This window comes from Rhinatrema bivittatum, chromosome 1 (assembly GCF_901001135.1).
Source record: "Rhinatrema bivittatum chromosome 1, aRhiBiv1.1, whole genome shotgun sequence".
NCBI lineage: Eukaryota > Metazoa > Chordata > Amphibia > Gymnophiona > Rhinatrematidae > Rhinatrema > Rhinatrema bivittatum.
The window spans coordinates 762,629,133-762,650,854 of record NC_042615.1 but is presented as its reverse complement, the minus strand read 5'-3'; the positions used below and the strand labels follow the sequence as shown (position 1 = coordinate 762,650,854).

Genomic DNA, 21,722 nt, shown 5'->3' with positions numbered 1-21,722 from the left:
ATTAATGAGGAGCTGGCTAAAATTAGAGAGGCCTTCACAACTAAAGAATATCCCAAAATTTTGCTCCCTCTCACAAAGGATAAAAAAAAAAAGGAAATGGATTATTACAGTGGGCTCTGGTAGCACTAGATCTGTGATAGAGAAGCATCCTCCTCAGATCATACCCATACAATATGCCTTCACAGCTTTGGAGACAGATGATTCTCCACAAGGGGCATCTGAAGTGATATCAGAGTAAAATACAGAGACCCACTGTGCACACCAACCCAAAACCACTGTTAGAAGACCAAATAACAGAAGAAAAAATTGAATTGCCAAACTGGGTCAGATCAAGGTCCATCGAACCAGGCATCCTTTTCTGACAGAGGCCAATCCAGATCACAAGTACCTGGCAGACCCCATAAAATAGATCTAATTCTTGTTACTCATTCTTAGGGATAGTAATAGCTTTCTTTATTATATCTGACTAATAATGTGTTATGGACTTTTCCTCCAAGAACTTGTCTGCTGTGCTGGAAGTGGACCCTTGGCCTGGTGCAGGATTGGTATGGCCCTCTGGTCAGATCCAGAGAGCGCCTGCCACCAGGAGGCGGAGCACACAAGGAGACAGAGACTAGCTGGAGCTTTACCAATAACAGTCTGGGGTTTCCGCAGGTTGAGCCCTTGGGTACCCGGACCGCCTGGACTTAGGTGGGCCTCCAGTGGTCTCCTGGAGAGTTATCGGAAATGTGTGCTCACCACGAGCAAGGGTGCACGACTGATGCAGAGTGAGTGGACTAAACCAGAACCGGAAGTTCCAGAGACCTCGGGAAGGCAACAGTTCAGAGAGGTCCTCCAGATGAGACAGGCAGCGCCTGCAGGTCCAGCCACATGGAAGCCGCGGTTATTATCCAAGTGCATAGTTCCGAAGGTCACCAGGGACCGGAAGAGAGTGTCCAAGTGAAGCGCAAGGGTCAAAGCCAGAATATCAGTCCAAGAGAGGTCAACCAAAGCGGGGGTCAATATCAATACCAGAGTCAGTCCGTGCGTAGTCGGGGCAAGCGAGGGTTGGTTCCAGGTGGCAGGCAGAAGAATGGTCAGGCAGGCGGTGGTCAGTTCCAGGTGGCAGGCAGAAGAATGGTCAGGCAGGCAGAGGTCAGTACCAAGAAGTCAGTCCGGATAAGTACTACCTGAGAAGGACATGGGAGCAGGAGATGCTGGAACAGGAGATGCTGGAACAGGAGACACTGGAACAGGAGACACTGGAACACAAAGGCAAACTCACTACACCAATGGTGTCGACCCGAATGCCAAGGCAGGGATCAGGGGTTTGAGCCCTGTCTTATATGGAAGGCTGATGACATCATCGGGGCACGCCTCCTGAAGGTCTCCCGCGCTGGGCCCTTTATATAGTGAGATCGGCCTTGTGTGCGCCTAGTGGCGGGGCCAAGCCGGCTGAGGATGCTGAGCCCCGACAGGAGCTCCACTGTGAGGCCTGTAGAGATGGGGACGCCGAGGGAGTCCGCAGTGAGCGACAGGGATGCCGGGAGCTAGCGGCAGCGGGTAAGCCTGTGCTAGTGGACGGTAATGCCAGGTGAGCAGGCCTGGTCGCAGCACCCACACGGCTGGGATGCACAACATTGTCCAAACCTCTTTTAAACCCTCTATGCTAGTCGTCTTGATTACATCCTCTAGCAACAGATTCCATAGTATGCCAAGTAAAAAGTACTTTCTACAATCTGTTTTGAATCTGCTGCTTGTTATTTTCATGGAGTGTCCCCTTGTTTTAATATTATTTGAAAGGGTAATAATAACCATTCTTTATTTACACGTTCCATCTCACTCATAACTTTATAAACTTCTATCATGTCTCTTCTCAGCTATATTTTTTCCAAGCTGAAGAACCCTAGCCTGCATAGCCTCTCATCATAGCGGAGATGTTCTATCCACTTTATCATTTTTGTCACCCTCCTCTGGATCTTTTCTAGTTTCGCTATGTCTTTCTTGAGATGGGGGTGCCCAGATCTGTACAGTACTCAAGGTGCAGTTGTTCCATTTCTTGATACAGAGGCAATACGATGGTTTCCATTTTATTCTCCATTCCTTTTCAGATCATTCCTAACATTCTATTTATCTTTTTGATCACTACTATGTACTGAGGGGATGATTTCAAAGTATTGTCCACAAGGACTCCAAGGTCCTTTTCCTGGGTAGTGACTCCCAATATAGAAATCAGCATTGAGTACCTGTAGCTGGGATTATTTTAGTCCATGTGTATCACTTTGCAGTTTCCCACATTTAAATTTCCTCTGCCATTCAGTTGCCTAGTCTCTTAGATTCACAAGGTCCTTTAGCAGTTCCTCGCAATATGCTGCTGTTTTGATAAATTTGAATCATTTTGTGTCATCTGCAAATTTGATCACCTCACTCATCGCTCCCTTTTCCAGAACATTTATAAATAACTTAAACAGCACAAGTCCCAGTACCAATCCCCATGGTACTCTACTAGCAACCTTTCTTCATTTGGAAAACTGACCATTTCATCCTTCCCTATATTAGTGGCCTTTTAACCAGTTGCTAATCCACAATAGAACACTGCCTCCTATCCCATCACTTTGTAATTTCCGGAGGACTCTTTCATGGGGACTTTGTCAAATGACTTCTGAACATCCAAATATACTATATCAACTGATCCTCTCCTCTCAGTGGGAACACTGAGAGAAGAGGATCACATCCCAGTGGGAACACTGAGAGGAGAGGATCACCTTGCTGGTGGCTGAAAGGAATCAGTAAGTTTTTGCTTGGGACATTGTCTTTTTTAAAAGTATTGGGGCAAAGTTAACTATTTGGGAATATTATTTAGTGTGTTTGTGTGTTTGTGTCTTTAATAGTCAGAAAGGCAGTGAATAAACAAGTTAGACTGTTTGTATTTTTAAATAGTCAGTCAATAAGGTAGCTAGTAAGCAGTAGGTAGTGTGTTTATTTTTAAAAGTCTGCAGAACTGAGTGTTCTGCAGACTTTTAAAGAACTGAGTGTTTGTATTGAAAAAAAACCCACACAAACCCCCCCCCCCCCCAAAAAAAAATAAAATTGCAGAAGCTAGAAATAAGCTAGGAGCAGTGTATACCTAAGTAAAAAAGTTGAATAGTTCAGCTCGGTTACTCACCTTGGAAAGGTGTTGAGGTAGTGTGACTTGGTTTGAATAGGGACCAACATTTGTTAATCAAGAGAGCAGTGAGTCACTCTGGCTGACTAACTGAAGTTAGACTGTTTGTATTTCCTAACCCTCCCACCCCTAGCTCATCCCTTAATTTATAGGAAGGTGCCACTTTCACAAAAAAAAACCAAACCATCAACAAAAACTTTATTGAGAATTCGATCAGACCCCGGTAGGCCACTACCAGACACATAGTGATTTCACTAATATATTTAAAGAACGTTAGACACATTCCTACTCCCATAGCAACCTAAAACTTAACTAGGAACTGATCAAAATTGAGATGAAGGCAGCAGTCCAGCAGCAAGAGAGGGGCTTCCCAGTCTTTTGCATAGAGTGTCACATGTATGATTTTTTACCCACCGGTGAGAAGTTGTACATGTGCATGCGATGCAAAGAGCTCCTGGCTCTCAGAGAACGAGTCCGATCTCTGGAGGCTAGAGTGGCAGACCTGGAGGAGCTGAGGCAGACAGAGAGGTATATAGATGAGACCTTCAGGGACATAGTAGTCAAGTCCCAACTTCAGACTGGCAGCCCTGGTGCTGCCTTGGAGGAAGAAGGTCTCATGATGGGAGAGCACCAACCAGGTGCAGCAGGAAAGGATCCTGTAGCAAGGACCTGCTCTCCAGGTGATGCACTGTCCTTTCACACTGAGGATATCTCCCCAAGGCCTACTGCCCAGGAGGGAAGGGTTAGGTCAGCCATCATATTTGGTGATTCGATTATTAGGAATGTAGATAGCTGGGTGGCTGGTGGGCATGAGGATCGCCTGGTAACATGCCTAACTGGTGTGAAGGTGGCGGACCTCACGCGTCACCTAGATAGGATTTTAGACAGTGCTGGGGAGGAGCCGGCTGTCGTGGTACATGTGGGCACCAATGACATAGGAAAATGTGGGAGGGAGGTTCTGGAACCAAATTTAGGCTCTTAGGTAGAAAGCTTAAATCCAGAACCTCCAGGGTAGCATTCTCTGAAATGCTCCCTGTTCCACGCGCAGGTCAGCAGAGGCAGGCAGAGCTCCGGAGTCTCAATGCGTGGATGAGATGATGGTGCAAGGAAGAGGGATTCAGTTTTGTTAGGAACTGGGGAACCTTTTGGGGAAGGGGGAGTCTCTTCCGAAGGGATGGCCTCCACCTTAACCAGGGTGGAACCAGACTGCTGGCACTAACCTTTAAAAAGGAGATAGAGCAGCTTTTAAACTAGAACAAAGGGGAAAGCAGACAGTCGCTCAGCAGCGCATGGTTCGGAGAGAGGTATCTTTAACGGATACTAATGATGCATTAGAATTAGGGCATCCCGACAGTGAGGTTCCAATAATTAGAAAAATAGTCCAAGTGCCTGTAACTAAAAAGTCACCTGAGCTAAAAAATTCTAACTTATCCCTATCAATTTAAAAGCAGAATGAAAATACAAACAAAAAACAAACTTTGAAATGTCTGTATGCTAATGCCAGAAGTCTAAGAAGTAAGATGGGAGAATTAGAATGTATAGGAGTGAATGATGACATAGACTTAATTGGCATCTCAGAGACATGGTGGAAAGAGGATAACCAATGGGACAGTGCTATACCGGGGTACAAATTATTAGGGATGTGAATCGTGTGCCCGATCGTGAGCTGGCGCCATCTTTAAAGATGGCGCCGGCCATCCAGTGCTCCTACCATGTAACAGGGGCCGGCCAATGGCACGGATACCCTGTCACATGGTAAGGGCAAAGGGCCATCGGCGCCATCTTTATGAGTGGCAGCCGATGGCCCGAGAGCGGGAGATCGCTCCCCGCGCCCCCCCCCCCGGACCACCAGGTAATTTTAAAAGGTTTGGGGGGGGGGGGGGTCGGGAGGGTGGGGGAAGCTAAGGGGGTCGGCTTAAAGGGTCGGGTGGGTTTTTCTTTTATCGGGCCATCGGCGCCATTTATATTAATGGCAGCCAAAATGGCGCCTTTTGAAGGGCCTATTTTGAAGGGGCTTCCTTTCCATTTTTACTCATGGTCAGTCCACAAGCTCTTCTCTCTTAGAGTCTGGGGTCTCCCCTTGCTCTCCTCTCAGTCTACATTATGTTCCCAGGGCAGAGCAGACAGCCTGTACCCAGAATTCCCTATCTTAAGGTGAACTGGATCCTGATAGCTAAGCCCTGTTGCTAAGGTGTTCCGGGGTCTCTGGGTATATACCCTGTCACAGAGGCACACAAAGTCCTGTATTTTAAAAATGCTGACTTTGCTGAAATGGGGGAAGCACCTTAAGTGGGGCCAGCACAACCATTAGGAGGGACTAGGCGGCCGCCTAGGGCAGTGTCAGCAGGAAGGGCGCTACTGGGACACACGAGGACACCCTTTTCAAAATGTGAAAAAACGAGCAACGGCAGTCATGGAACACTCGCCATGTTTGTGCGAGAGAGAGAGAGGATGACCATAACTCTATATATCCACCACTGTCAGAGGGTGCATTCAACTCAGGGTGGGTTTAGGGGGAAGGCGGTGTTACATTGGTCTGCTAGGGCCTTGACCATAAGGAAGACATGCAGGATGAGAGGAAGTAGATGACTGGAAGGATAGTGAGCTAAACTAAAAAGAAACAGAAATGGCAATAAATCTTTATGGCAGGAACTAAAAGTGAGACGAAAAGCTGGTCTGGTTCTCCAACAAGTGGCTGAAAAAGTAATGGCCAAAAGGTCAGCATTCAGAAAGTACAAAGGATCTCAAATAGAAGAACACAAAGAAGAATATCTGGTTAAACTGCAACAGACATCAGGATGGGAAAATCTCAGGGGGAAGAAAAGCCAGCTAATGAGGTAAAGCAAGGTGACAGAACGTTTTCAGGTATGTTAGTGAAAGGAGGAAGGTCAGAGGTGGAATTCTAAGATTGAAAGGTGAGGAGGAGCAGTGTGGAGAGAGACAAAGAAAAAGAAAAAATTGTCAACAAATACTTCTGTTTGGTATTCACAGAAGAGTTTAGAGAAGGACCGCTGATTGTTGGCAAGGGTACAAATGTGAGTGGGGTAGATATGACACAGTTTGTGTGGCACTAGCAAAACTAAAATTGGACAAAGCCATGGGTCCAGCTGGATATATCCTGGGATATTAAAGGAGGTGAGAGGGTTCTGGCAGCTCAGTTGAAGAATCTATAAAATAGATCTTTGGAATCTATAAAATAGATCTGTGGGCCTAGAGGAGGGTGAATGTGGTCCCTCTTCTTAAAGGTGATAACGGAAAAGAAATTGGAAACCACAGGCCAGTTGGTCTTACCTCGGAGGTAGGAAAATTAATGGATACTGAGCTATCTCAATCTAGTTGTTTGTAGGACCCAAGGCAGCATGTCAAACGTATCTCATTGATTTCTTTGTTTGTGTTATGGGAGTCTCTGTTTAGTGGACCCTTGGGCCGACCTGCTGGAGACTGGGAAAGGTGGTCAATGTCTCTAATGAACAGCGGGCCGGGAGGCAGATGTTCAGGCGGGACGTAGATGTTCTTCACCCTGGAAGCTGGTACTCCCCCGGGAGGAGCCCGTAGGAGCCCAACCGCTGGGACTTAGGTGGCTTCACCCTTGGAAGCTGAAGCCCCCCCCGGGAGGAGCCCGTAGGGGCCCGGCCGCTGGGACTTAGGCGGGTTGTGGGTCAGGACAGGTAACTGGAACCAGACTAGGACAGTAGCAATGCTGTAACTGGACTCGGGTTCTGGAACCAGGCAGGAACTGTAGCAAGACTTGGGTACTGGAACCAGGCAGGAACTGTAGCAGGATTCGGGTACTGGAACAAGGCAAGAACTGTAGCAGGATTCGGGTACTGGAACCAAGCAGGTACTGTAGCAGGCAGGCTGGAACCAAGCAGGTACTATAGCAGGCAAGCAGCAACCAACCAGGTACTGTAGTAGGCAGGCGGGAACCAAGCAGGTACTATAGCAGGCAAGCAGCAACCAACCAGGTACTGTAGTAGGCAGGCGGGAACCAAGCAGGTACTGTAGCAAGCAAGTAGGAACCGAGCAGGTACTGTAGCAGGCAGGCAGGAACCAGGCAGGTACTGTAGCAGGAACGGAGCGACGAAGCAAAGCGAGTCACTCCGGGGCACAGCGCAACAGGAAACCGGGAGGCTAACCCGTTGCAAGGCAGACTGGATGGCCGCGACCGGCTATGAAGGCCTCGGCGTCTGACGTCAGGAGTTGGGCGGAGTCACCACTGGCGGGAAACGGCCTAGAAAAGCGCCCAAGTGGCACGCGTGCACGCGCCTAGGAGCCGGGCGTCCAAGGGAGACCTTGCAGCAGCGCAGCCCCAGCGGGGACACCGCCAAACAGGCTGCAAACGAGGCCTCTGGAAGCGGGAGCAGGTCCGGGAGCCCAGAGGTAAGGGCCTGGCCGCGGTGCTCGCGGCCAGAACCGCAACAGTTTGGGTGACTAGAGAATTAGATTACGGACATGTACTGGATATGGTTTACATGAATTCAGCAAAGTTTTTGATACTGTTCCTGATTTAATAGATTTAATATCGCAGAGTACCCTCCTCTCACCTCCCTCCCCCTGCCTCCAGATCTCAGGTTTTACCCTCACAGACTTGCATCCATGGATCTTCTGTTGCTTACCCCATGCTTTCTTGAATTCTGTAACTTTTTTGACAATATTGACAAACTATAAAAGTGTCACATAAATATAGTAAGACAAATGAAGATAGACACTTCATGATTCTGTGATTGCTCAGTACCACTGACATACTGTATTGTACCACAACCATCCTACTTTGATCTAAACAACCTATCATAGGAAGTAAAATGCTAAAAAAGGATAAAATCCAGGAAAGTTGCAAAAGAACAGAAAATGAGAAAACACAGAAGTAGAATATCAAAAAATGTATTATCCACTGGTTGAGATTACAGATGTGCAAGCCAAGACCTGTTCTATATTCAGGGACAAGTTTCAGGACTGTAAGTTTGACAAAAGGATAGAAATTAGAAAGAATGAAAAATAAATCAAAATATAGAAATGTATTTCTAATATTAGAATGCTTTTAAACATAAAGACAAATAACCTTAAAGAAATACACTTCATATAAAACTGGATGCCAAAGAACCTTTGCAACCATTCAGATCCCAAGGATTAATCCTAGTAGAGATATTATTCATAGGATTATAAATGAATCCTTTGGTCTTCAGCCAGAGGCAAGAGAGGAAAATTTGTATTGTGAGTGATTGCAGGTGGAGGAAGGTGTAAGTAGCCTTATTCTGCCAAACAGCTTCTAAGTATCTTAAATACTTTTAACTTTCTCTATGTGCAGTACACTATACATTTTGTCTCTTGGCACTGGACTGAGTCTCTTCTGCACAGGATTCTGGCCATCTGAAATATTAAGTGCCTTCTAGCCACTCGATACTTATTAAAGTGGGTATTACTAAGCACTTTGGTCATAATTCTAGAGCTTACAGGATTGTAAACCGATTTAACGCAAGCGAGCCTTATTTATTTAAAGCAAAGGCAGTGACACAGATATGCAATAAAAAGGCTACTCGCTTTTACAAGGGAACCAAATGACTGCCGTATTTTATAGGAACTTCAGATTAATAGCTTTCTGTAAACTATTGAATTGAAATCTCAGGCTGTATCATGTTTGTAATAAAATATCAGATGTTAATATCAATTGTTAAACGATTTCATTGCAGTCTGGCTGAACAAAATCTTAATCCTGTCACACCTCAAAGAGGTGCAAAATGCCTGCATTTGTTTTAATATGCGCCAAGATGTGGTGTTCATGCTAAAGCAAATGTCACAGTACAGTAGACAGTATTTCTCAGCCTAGTACTTGGAACCATCTTAGTTCATTTGTCTTTTCCGCTAGCCAATATGCAATATATTTTCCTACATCTATTCAGTGTCCTTAGCAGTCCAGAAAGCATGCATCATAATACATTTGTTAGTCTGGCTAAACCACTTGTTTGCTTCTCAACCATAATAGTCTTATCTCAGTCTTTTTAACTTGCTTCTTTGTCCACCTCCTGTACTCCTTCCTTCCTTATTCACCCTATCATCCTTAATTATTTCACCCAAAAGATCTCTTTAATCCACTTGTCTGTTTCCCATTCATCACAACAAGCCTCCCCAGTAAGTCATCTCTTAGTGCATCTGCTTTCTTTCACTTTTTCTTCTTTTTTTGCTTCTCTTGCCTCAGGTCTCTGATATTCTCTGCAAATCTAGTCTTGCAATCTAAATCCAGTTCCAGCCTCTCGTTCTCAGGAATTTACAGCCCTTGCTCCTTTTCTCTTGATTTTCTTTAGCGCCTTCCTCTTCTTCCCGGACGTCTTCTAGATCACAATGATTTATTCCATCTTGAGGAGACCCTGTCTTGATTGATGTCTTATCTATCTACATTAAGTAGCATGTCCGTGTGCATATGCTATTTTATAATTAAGAGTATGTGTGTATTTTTGGTTTCGCACATACATTTTACTGGAGAAAAAAGGAGGCGGTCTAGGGCCATTCTGGGGAGAAATTCAGAAGTATGGGCAGTAGTCGCTATTTTGTAAGAGATATATGCAGAACTTATTTGTGCACTTTTATACCTGCTAATTAATTCATGCAAATGACATCGGTCTTGCCTGTTGTCTGTAGATTTTGGATGTGAAGTCTGAGTGATCCAGTGGGGTTTCAGGGTGAAGTAGTTGGGAGTCTAGGTGAACTGGAAAAGGACTGGGTAAACAGGTGCAGATATCCAAGAACTGGTGATTCCAAGTTAGCTTGCAAATATTTTCATAATGATATATACAGCACATACTTTATAAAATAAATGCCTCTGCATTTAATTTTGGGTGTGTACTTGTACAGTGTCATGATTATTTTGCAGGCAAAATATACGCACTTATGTTTATAAAATGGGTAGAGAAATATGCATTTTCTTGCATTGGAAATATTTTCACATACTTTCGGAGCAGAACTTTGTGATGTTTTTGGAACCTGTGCAGGTCCCATCACACAGCTTATAAAATACTAACATTAATCTCCATGTGTCCACTTATGAGCACAAATGCTGTACTGAAGATAGGTTTGAAAGTTGGAGTTTTTGTTCTCAGTCGCACAATCACCTGTGCATTTCCTTAAATAAGCAGCTCACATATTGCTTTCATTCTTTTTCAATTTTAGGTTCCTCTCTGTAGAATAAAATCTTCTCTAGAAGTCCAGGATAACTCTTTTCTCTCTGCCTCCCATTCACAACTAAAACCTATTCATTTCAGCTAAACCTTAATACCTTTGACTCTTTTAGTCATCATTTATCATGTAGCTTTGTCCTTTACTGTAAGATACCCTGACCAGGATGACACATAGAAATTTAAATAATAATTTATTTATTTATTTAAAATGTTTTATACACCAACAACCGTTTGCACATCGCATCGGTTTACAGATAACTTAACAACTTTTAGGCATTGCCTAAAATAATAAACAACCATTTTTAATTATGCAACCCCACCTCCAGGAGCGAGCTACACTCCAGTGGGGCCATAAAAGATTTTTGTTACTCTTCGGGGCTGAGGGCTCCGAGAAGCCTCTACACAGTCCCTCTTTCCCCCAGGGTTGGGATCCTTTGTTGGTGGGGGGAAAGATTTACTTTTTAGGTCCGGAATGCTAAACGTGACTTCACTTTTAACTCATTTCCCCTGGGAGAGGGGCATCTTTATCTTTTGCTCACCATGAGCTGTAAGTGCCAACAATAATGCTGGAGACAAGGTATTAGTGTCCAAAATCAGCCTTTTTACTGTTTCAAAAGTCAAATGGAATATGGCGCAAGCTTATTCCTCAGTACCACAGTATTTTCTCGGTTTTAGATTCTCTTTTTCATCAGTCTGTACAGGAATCTTTCTCGTACGAAGTCAAGGAAAAACATAAGAACATAAGGCTTGCCATACTGGGTCAGACCAAGGATCCATCAAGCCAAATATCCTGTTTCCAACGGTGGCCAATCCAGGTCACAAGTACCTGGCAGGATCCCAAAGAGTAGATAGATTCCAAGCTGCTTATCCCAAGAAGCAGTGGATTTCTGCTTCTCTCCCTTAACAATTGTTAATGGACTTTTCCTCCAGGAACTTGTCTAAACCTTTTTTAAAAGCAACTACACTAACAGCTTTCACCACATCCTCTAACAATGAATTCCAGAGCTTTATTATGTGTTGAGTAAAAAAATATTTTCTCTTATTAGTTTTAAATATAATACCCAGTAATTTCATTGTGTGTCCCCTGATCTTTGTACTTTTCAAAAGAGTAAGCAACTGACTAACGTTTACTTGTACCATTCCACTCATTATTTTATAGATTTCTATCATCTCTCTCCTCAACTATCTCTTCTCCAAGCTGAAGAGTCCTAACCTCTTTAGACTTTCTTCATAGGGGAATTGTTCCATCCCATTTTTCATCTTGGCCGCCCTTCTCTGTACCTTTTCTAATTCTCCTTTATCTTTCTTGAGATGTGGTGACCAGAACTAATGCATGGAATACATCTGTTCTGGGCTTCCAAGATGGTATTTTTAAACAACATCCTCCAAAAAGGAAATGTCTGCTGAAATATCATTCAAATATAAATGCCACTCACCAAAAATATTAAATTTTTAAGTGTATAGCCGCATCATCAAGCCTGACAGCGGGCTCCCTGTGTGTTCAAAGCGGGGGCCGCCCGGTCTTCTAATCATCTGCGGTCACAGTTTTTTCTATTTTTCTCTTTTTTTCTCTTTCTTAGTTTTCATTCAAAACAGTTCTTGTATATATTCTTGTATATATTCTTGCATGTCTTCAATTCTCGATTTCACTCATTTCTTGTATATATAGTCACTGTTTACAGTTCTCAAATCAGCTCTATAGAGTTACTATTTACAATTCTCAAATCAACTGTTTTGAATGAAAACTTAAAAAGAGAAAAATAGAAAAAACTGTGACCGCAGATGATTAGAAGACCGGGCGGCCCCCGCTTTCAACCCACAGGGAGCCCGCTGTCAGGCTTGATGATGCGGCTATACACTTAAAAATGTAATATTTTTGGTGAGTGGCATTTATATTTGAATGCTATTTCAGCAGACATTTCCTTTTTGGAGGATACTGTTCAGTAAGTGGAAATTGAGATAAGTTCTTTTTTCGCGCATTTTTAAACAACATCCATGCCTGAGCTAAACTCTTAACCTTTGCAGCTACTCCTTTGAGTTTTTTTCTAAATATTTTTCTCATTTTCTCATAGTTACCTTTTTGAAAGTTAAATGCTGTCAAAATAGATTTTTTTTGTGCTCCCTCCAGGTGGGACTTCTCTACTATGTCCCTGAAGGTCTCCTCTTCATACCTCTCTGTCTTCCTTAGCTCCTTCAGGTCTGCCACTCTAGCCTCCAGAGATTGGACTCGTTCTCTAAGGACTTTGAGCCCTTTGCACTTAGTGCACACGTATGACCAACTGGGAGATAATCATACATGTGGCACTCAGTGCAAAAGACTGGAAAGCCTCCCTCTTGCTGCTGAACTACTACCTGCATCATAATTTTGTTGATTTGTTATCGATTTAAAATTTCTACGGGAGCAGGGAAGTAAAGCTAACCTAAACTACTTTTAGTCTATGGATTTGTTTTTTATTTGTCTGGCAATGACCCTCAAAACCCTACAATTAATCAACTGATATCTTCCTAGTTACCCAACTTATTAACTCTTGTTTTGAATTAGACTCCTTATATATAAAATCTGCAACATATTACTCCTACCAAACACAATTACAATGCAAAATCAAACCATATAAAACCAAATAAAAACAGAGAAGGTCTAGTAAACAGATAAGGTATAGCAAGATAAATGGATAGAGTATAGTAAGGACATTTTAAAAAACTTCCGTTCTTCAGGACTTGGAACAAGCCCAATCCCCGGGGGGAGGATATTCCTTAGTTGAGCAGGAGACTCCATCCAAACTGGTAAAAATGTTCTTAAAGTCTCTTATGCACTGTCAGTTGATTCTTTACTCAGCAGAATGGGAGGGATGCAAGCTGGTCACAGGCAGCTCCACTGGTCTTTCTGATGGATAGGAAGAGGGGCTGCAAAAACATCTTCCCCAAAAACAGAGCAAACACCGGAAGGTCCTGGCCTCGGGTCACCACCTTCTTCCGTCCTCATAGAGGTGTAGAGGGACGGGTCTTCCCCAACCTACACAGACCTAAAAACAGTGTTCCCCACTTCCTGAGTCCGGGCAGTGTGCAGGGTCTCTCCAGGCTTCCTACCAAGAACAATTTTGAAACCCCCCCAAAATCAACCTGGAATGCAGTCTCTGCCCCACCAAGGAGTAGACAGGCAGAAAGAGTGCCAGACTTGACTCCCAGCCTCCTGACAGGCTTTGCCTGGAGTCCAAACAGAGTAGGCCCCTAAAAGGTAACTCAGGAGAAAACCACACACTTCCTTCTAATGTTGAACCTAAGCACACTGCCTCCCAGAGCTCTGTATAGCCTCTTAAAGGGAAGGGCCGCAGAGGTCGGAGCCTCCTCTTACACACTTACCTGCCCAGCTTTGAGATGGAAAGGATTCACCCAGACAAATTGTGGACCGAAACGCAAGGCACACTTATATATCAAATAAAAAGGCGAATGTGTGCTGCAGGGGTAGAGTGGTCTGATGAACTCCAGTAGTGACCAAGCATTATTCTTGAAGCAGTATAACTTTTTATTTTTTTAAAGTCAAATGAATTTGAATCCAAAACACATTAAATATTCAGTATATAAAAATCAAAAATCAAAAAAAATAAAAATAAATCACAATCAAAATGAGGAGTAGAATGCAGCTCTGCGATGATGTGCATTTAGGGGCTGATTTTAAAAGCCCTAAGCATGTAAATCCATGGCCGTCTAAGTCCCGGGGCTTTACAAAAGGGGCAGTCCAGGGGCAGGGCCAGAGGCCTCCTGCACAGCAGCCATTTGCTACTGTGTCGGAGGATCGCGTGGAGGACCATACAAGAGTACAAATAAGACTGGAAGTGAGGTAAACCTCAATCAGTTTTCAGAAAAGTATATTGATGAAGAGCTAACTAAACATAAAGTAAATAAAGCAATGGGGCCGGATGGGACACACCCGAGGGTACTAAGTAAGAGAAGTTCTGACAGCTCTGTTTTTCTATATTTTTCATTGAAGAGCCAGGAGTAGATCCATATAACTGGAAATGGGTGGATGTGGTTCCTAAAAGTGGAAGTAAGAGGGAGACCAGAAACCATAGGCTCATTAGTCCGACCTCTGTGGTGATCTAATTAATGGAATCATTACTAAAACAGAAGATAGTGCAGTTTCTGGAATCCAGTGGATAGCAAGATCCAAGGCAGCATGGTTTTACTAGAGATAGGTCTTGTCAGACGAATCTGACAAGTTGGAGTTCAATAGGCCTTTGACACAGTTTCACATAGGTGACTAATAAATAAACTGAGCATCCTTTATATGGCGCCTAAAGTGACTTGAGTTAGAAACTGGTTGAATGGGAGGTGACAAAGTGTAGTGGTAAATGGAATTCACACTGATGAGAGTGGAAATACTAGCAGTGTGTGGTTTCCATGCTTAGGGGGTGAGCCTCCTTCAAAGAAAAGGAGGATCTAAAACAAGGGGTCATGGGATGAGGGTGAGGGGGGTAAATTCTGAAGAGTGTGGTGGATGATTGGAACAGCTTCCCCATGGTAGTGATTTAGACAAAGAAAGCATGGGATAAAGACAGAGGAGGAAGTGGTAGGGATTATAAATCCTAATTAATAGGTTTGGATGGGTAGACTAGATAGGTCATACGATCTTTTTCTGCCATCACCTTTTTATGTTTCTATGTTTCAAAATATGACTCATCCTTAGAGATGTGAAAATAATTAAATGTTTGAACTCCAACCAGGCAAATTTCAGTCTGATTCTGAGTTCAAAGGAGTTTCTAGATTTTTCACAGATTCACTGTGAAACTTTCATTGAAGATTTTCCAAAAACGCTGGGAAAAATCAAAGAATATTCACAGAAATTCAGTGTGGAATCAAGGAGCCACAGAAATCTGAATTTGACTTTTGAAAATATTTATAGGTGAATTTTCAAAGGAGAAGCACATGTAAATGTAACACACTATTGTAGCAATCTTTAAAAGCCATTTACCTGCGTTAAGTGCTCTTAACACAGGTAAAACTTACTGACAATGTAATGGCATATATAGTAGCAATTTTCCAGACCCACTTACCTGGGTAATGTGCAATTTACACATGCAAACCCAGTTTTAATTGTGTAAATGCTTTTGAAAATCAAGCCTTTAGTGAATTGGCTCACTAACATTTTTCTGTATAGTTCACATAATTATAATTTGGGATGTTTAGCCTACCATTCCAAATAATGGTCAAAGCAGCTTTCAGCATTTTTAGAATTCAGGTACAATAAGTCCCTTCTGCAAAGAGCTTCCAATCTAAAAGGTGAATGTTAAGACCCACAAGCGGACATCTATCTGTGCGCAGTTCCCGGCGCGTGCACATGGACGCACCGATTTTATATTGGCGAGCTCATATGTGTGTGCGAGTGCCGACTCGCATGCATAAGGACGGTAAATTTTGTAAGAATCACACAACAACGCGATAAGGCCTTTCCCCAGTTCCCTCCTTCCTAAGCTCCCTAAATCCCCTATCTACCCTGTCTGCCTTTTCCCCTATCCTCTCCGACCCCTAAATCCCCTCTAACTAGTTTTGTTTTTTTCATTTCCAAACTTACCTGCTCTCCGGAGCAATAGTAAGTTGCGCGGGCCACCGGGTGCCGGCACGCGCTTCAGCGGGACAGCGCTCAGCCATGCGCGTATATCCCAGTTTTCGCACGCGCCAGCCTTTGAAAATCTAAAATCTACCCTTAACTGAGTACCTGAAGCGGTGCCCAAATGGATAATAAAGTGACTCATCTAAAAACACAAGGAATGTTAGTGGGAAAGTGGTTTCCTTTGTTTTCGGCTCATTGTTCTAACCAGTAGGCTACCCCTTCGCCCATCTTAAATCATCATACTACATCATGGTTGAGGACAACAATTACCACCATCATAAAACATCAAAATCTTTTTTATTGAACTGGGCCAGTGCCATACTGTGGTACAACAATTTTTACAGAGCAGAGGAAGAAAGAATGACAGATATCTTCTCTGCTTGACAGTGTATACAAACAAACATATGCGCACTCACACAACTCCCCTTTTGCCAGGGCAAAAGGGCGCCCCATGCAAGGGTTACTTTTGGTGCCCCCTTCACTTTCCAGCTCTGTCCTTACGGATTTGCAGACTGACTTAAAAGGGCCCATTTTTTGGCACGCTGGGCAGTCTCCCTGCTTGCCCAACCCTTGCAATGGCCCTGCCCCTTCTCCCCCTCCTACCCAACCATATATATTCTAAGCAAAGTATGTTCCAAGAATCTTTAACTAAAGGTGTGTACCTTTTGTTTCAGTTGGAGAACAGTTTGCTTTATTTGGTGAAATTCCTTACAGGAATCTGAACAGGATTCTGTTTTCATCACATCATTAGATTTCTCAAAATCTCCTGCCAAAAAAATTAAAAACAAGAAAAAAAAAACACAAGATCTTGAGTTATGTTCTAAGGAGGTAATTTTTGAAAGAGTTGCATGCTTAAAAACAGGATGTAGCATAGTGATTTTCAAAACTCCATTTACACGTGTAAAACCTTTTGACAAATCAGCCCTACAGAGTGAATTTTCAGAAGTCCATTTACATGCGTAAAACTCAGTTTTATATGCTTAAATCCTTTTGAAAATTACTTCCACAGTTATCACAATTTTTAATATGTTGCACCGATGGGAGAGTTTGAGTTGCAACAGACCCAGTAATGCAGGGGTGGACAACTCCAGTCCTCAATAGCCACACAAACAAAGTTTTCAGGATATCCACAATAAATATGCATGAGATAAATTTACAAACAGTGTTGGCAGTGCATGCAAATCTAGCTCAGGCATATTCAGTGCGGATATCCTGAAAATCTGGCCTGTTTGTGGCTCTCAAGGACTGGCGTTCGCCATTCCTGCAGTAATGGAACATAGATCTTACAAACAATTGCAGGCAATGAAGTAGAACAATAAAAAAAAAAAAAACCTCCACAGAAAATTGTTCTGTTTTTTTTTCAATTTACTTTTGCATCTTTCATCCAAAGGTAAGATTTATTTACTTTTTTTCCTGCTCCTTTTGGGTTTTCAGCTCATTTGGAACTGACCTCTCTTGGGCTAGAGCTGATGTGGATGAGCAGACTAGACAGGCTATGTGGCAGATTTTCAAAGGGTTACACGTGTAACTTACGCACGCAACCCTGAAAACCTGCTCCTACGTGCACCGAGCCTATTTTGCATAGGCTCGGTGACACACGCAAGCCCTGGGACGTGTGTATGTCCCAGGGCTTTGAAAAAGGGGCAGGAAGGGGGTGGAGGCGGGGGCGGGGCGGCGGTCTGGAGACAGTCCGGGATGATCCTGAGTCCTCCGGCACAGCGGCCGTGCCAGGGGATGGTGCGCCAGCAGCCGGCAGGTGTAACTCCTGAAATAAAGGTCGGGGGGGGGGGGATTTAGGTAGGGCTGGGGGTGGATTAGATAGGGGAAGGGAGGAGACGGTGGGGGGAGCAGAAGGAAAGTTCCCTCCGAGGCCGGTATATAAAAACTCTAAATAAATAAATAATAAATAAATAAATAATAAATTAGTGCATGAGCAGCACCAACAAACCTCGCCTCTGTCTCCAGTCTATGCTGGCAGGAATGCAGCCATCGGGTGGAAATGAGCAGGAGGAAGGGAGCGAGGGCAAATGTTTGAGGCGGTCTATAATGGGCAAAAGCGCACACTTGCTCACTCACACTCATTCTGTCAGCTGGCCATGGGCAGGAGGAAGGGAGAGAGGGCAAAAGCGAAAAGGTGACTCTGGGCAGCAGGGAAGGAAAAAGCAACACAGTGCCTGAGGGGCACAAACACATGCTCTCACTCTTTCTTACACACTCATGCAGCTAGGGCTAGGGGGCAGGAGGAAGGGACAGAGGTCAAAAGCAGAAAGGTGGCAACTTGGTAACTAGGGGCAGTAGGGAGGGAAAAAGCTAGATCAGCTTGATGTGAAATGGGGCAAAAATACCAAACTACACCATCCACCCCAACCCACCCCCAAGCGTGTACAGGCACACACCATCAAAACCCCAGGTGCGTGTGCATGTGTTGCGCCCCGCTTGTTGCACTCCCTATCTCGGCTCCTCCCGCTTACTTGGGCAAGATGGCTACCGCAGCGTCGTCAAGCCGACTTCTCAGGCGTCCCTGGAACGGCTATGGTGCAGCCATTGCTCCTCCCGGGTACCTGCTAGGGTGCGCGTGCACATGCGCAACCCACGCCTAAGTACACCCAGTGGCGTGAACCTCAAGGGCATTCCCTCAACTGCCGTCACGCCAATTTGGGTATATCTGCTTCTCAAGATTGCTAGCTCATTGAGTTGGCAAAGGCTCGAATAGACTCGAACTGTTCCTGTCTGCGCTCCTCTGCCACTTCCCTGCTGCCTGCAGGAAGCTTTCCTTCTGCCCTTCGGGATTTGCTACTAACTTGGGTACCCGCTCCTCAGGGGCCCTCTGTTCTACTTTCAGGTGCCATTCAGGGAACAGGTACTCGCTCCTTGAGGGCCTGCTCTCCCTGCCTTAGTGCCTGTACCTATGACAACTATCTGGTGGAATCGCATCCATAACAGCTAACACCGAGTGAGTACTCTAATATCTCATCTGTCTCATCCACAGTAACTCCTTGCTGAGGAACCTCCTGACGTCACCTAGGAGAGAAGGGTTCCCTCTGCTGAGGTCCCTAAGACTACAACTCATCACTGCCACCTCGTGGCTATCTTCAAGCTGTATAATAAAAGAGCTCAATTCCGGTGTTTTGTGTATAGAGTCTAGCCCAGTGCTGTGGCTCCTCACTGGGCTCCTCCCCATGGGCGTGGTCATCTCCACAGCACCCAAGGATCCACTAAAACACACGTAATAACAACAGCATGTACACACACATACTGTCTACCCTATTCACCTGCCAGGCATGCATACACAAACACAACTGTAGTGAAGAGAGAGAGAGTGCACATGTATTTGTGTGGGAGAGCGAGAAAGCGTATGTTTCAAACTGATTCAAATTTATGCAAATGAGGGGAGGGTCAGATATCCTCTCTGCCCCCCCCCCCCCCCCCAACCAGATCCCCAAGTGTCCAGTCCTGGTCTGTGGAAAAGTTAGCAACCCTATTGGGACAATGACAAAGGCAAGGGAAGGAGATGACTGGAGATAAAAGAGGGTCTGTGGTGACAGACTTAGTGGGCCATAAGGTCCAGAGCAGCTGACAACTGCTATGCTAATATAAGAAACCACTGCATGCAGCTCATGACCATTGGTCTTAGGTATCAGAACCACTGTAATTCTCAGTGAAAGTGGTGAGATGCAGAAGATCTGTTGGACAATCAAAATCCTTGCTGAACAATAGGGAGGGTAACTTGAAGTCTGACTATAGAAAATACAGCTTTTAGTCTGATTTTTCAAAGTGCTCACAGACACACATTTACACCCGCACAAATGTATTGTTAGTCCAATGAAAAGCTATCGTTTTTAACCTATTTGTTGACCTTTATTTCTAAATTTGGACATTAAGTCAAATCAGATTAAACTTGTCTGCATTCTGCAGTCATCTTTTCGGACTTCTAAGGATGTCAGAACCAAAAAAAAACATGATGCAAATTATTTTTTTTATCACTGTTATCAGAGAGCTGTAGTGTGTATGGTATTAGAAAATGATATTGTAACCCCCTATTACTGGTTACACTGTTGTGATTCATTCACTCAGACAATTATGGTCTATCCAGGTGTGCATTGGGCATGGTCCAGTAGAGGGCGCCTGCCAGCCTCTCTGAAAATAGAGGGCTGAACGTGGAAGTACTGCAGCAGCTCCTGTCAATGATGCCAGCTTAAGGAAACCAGCTCCCTGTAGAGCAAGGTTAAGCTCCAGGGCGGTAATGAATGAAGGCAGCTCTGGTTAGATTCCCCATTCCGGAGGCCTGCATGCACTATTCAGGAGAGCGAGCACAGATGGGATTTTGTTGCACCACTGAAAAAGTGCATAAGTTGGCAGTGAGAGCAGTGGAATAAGATTTCATGGAGATTAAGTGCTAGAGTTCGTGTCTGAGAAATGTTATCAATCAGTTCAAAAGGTAATGTTTTGGGTTTTTTTTTTTTTTTTTTAAAGATCCATCAACTAACTACCCCCTTTCAGTTAACCTAGGGACTGTTGTGTCTTTGTGCCTCATCTGTAAAAGAAAACAAGACAATTTGGATCTCAACTGGTATTAATGGAGAGCAATTTTCAAATTATTTTATGCAAATAAATGTTTACCCCCATTAAAACATGATTGTAAAATTGCCCCTACACTTTTAATGTGGGTAGAAGCACATTTGCTGTTTCACAATGTGTGAACTTTTATCCACAGGAAAAAATGTGTGGGGTTAGGTCAGGGTAGGAAAAGTATAGGCAGGGGTTTCTCTCTGAAAACTTCACATGCACTTTAATGCACAAATCTGCACCTGCTTCAAAGCAAGAGCTAAGTACACAGGTGCTCAGGATTTCCCTTTGAAAATTCAATTGCAGGCCTGCGGGTAATTTTAAAATATCCTCTCCATTGCACAAGCACTAGATACAATGACAGAGGAAATAATTTCCTTGCAGAGGGGAGCGCACCCGAGGTTCACATCTCCATCTGTAAGACCAACTTAATACCAATGACACCATGCCCAGCCTAGTGGCTGTTGCAAGCCAGGCTGTTTGGATCCTTGGACTGAGGTGGAGTTAGCGCAACCTGCAGGGAGAAGCCCTTCAGGTCCCTACCATCGGCTGTTGGAGTTGGCTGTGGCAGAGGCCCAACTGGAGCTTCAACTATATCAGCCCTCGTTCCCCTTAGATTGAGCCCTCGGGTGCCGGGGCTGGCAGGTCTTAGGTGGGGGCCTCTGCTGATGAACTGGATGTCTATGGAGATGGTCATATAACAGGCCAAGGTCTGGGGCAGGCTGGGTTCAGGCGTAGTCAGAGGTAGGTGGTGATCCAGCCAGGCAGTGTACAGACGTGGTTAGTAGTCAGGCAGTGGTCAATGGCAGGTGGAGTTCAAGCGTCATCAAGAGTCAGGCATAGTTGGTGGAAGCTGGAATTCAAGCATAGTTGAGGGACAGGCTAGCTGAAGTCAGAACTATAGATCCATCCAAGGGAAGGCAGGACAGATAGGAAGGTAGGGAAGTGAGGAATGGCACAGGTGGACAGGAAGATACAGAAGACACTGAAGAACAGAAGACTGACCACAAGAGAAGGACCTGATGAAGATGTGAAGACTGACCACAGGATGAAGATGATGACCAGAAACTGGGGAAAGAAGACCAGGGACTGCCAAGAAAAAGCCCGGAAGCTCAGGAATGCAGACCAGGAACACAGGAACGAAGACCAGGAAAGAAGACCAGGAACACGCTGTATCTATTGCTGAGGATCTATTGCTGAGGCATGGACTGCAGAGAGAAAGGCCCTTTTATGG

At 44.4% G+C, this 21,722-nt stretch overlaps 1 protein-coding gene across 1 annotated transcript in view; it reads right to left on the bottom strand.

Annotated features, from left to right (window-relative positions):
- The window catches only part of CCBE1 (collagen and calcium binding EGF domains 1), a 567,579-nt gene that overhangs the window by 38,913 nt on the left and 506,944 nt on the right, over positions 1 to 21,722 (bottom strand). Inside the window, exon 6 of the mRNA XM_029579389.1 lies at positions 16,585 to 16,688. Coding sequence (XP_029435249.1) covers positions 16,585 to 16,688 — 104 coding nt within the window. The remainder of the gene's footprint in view (positions 1 to 16,584; positions 16,689 to 21,722) is intronic.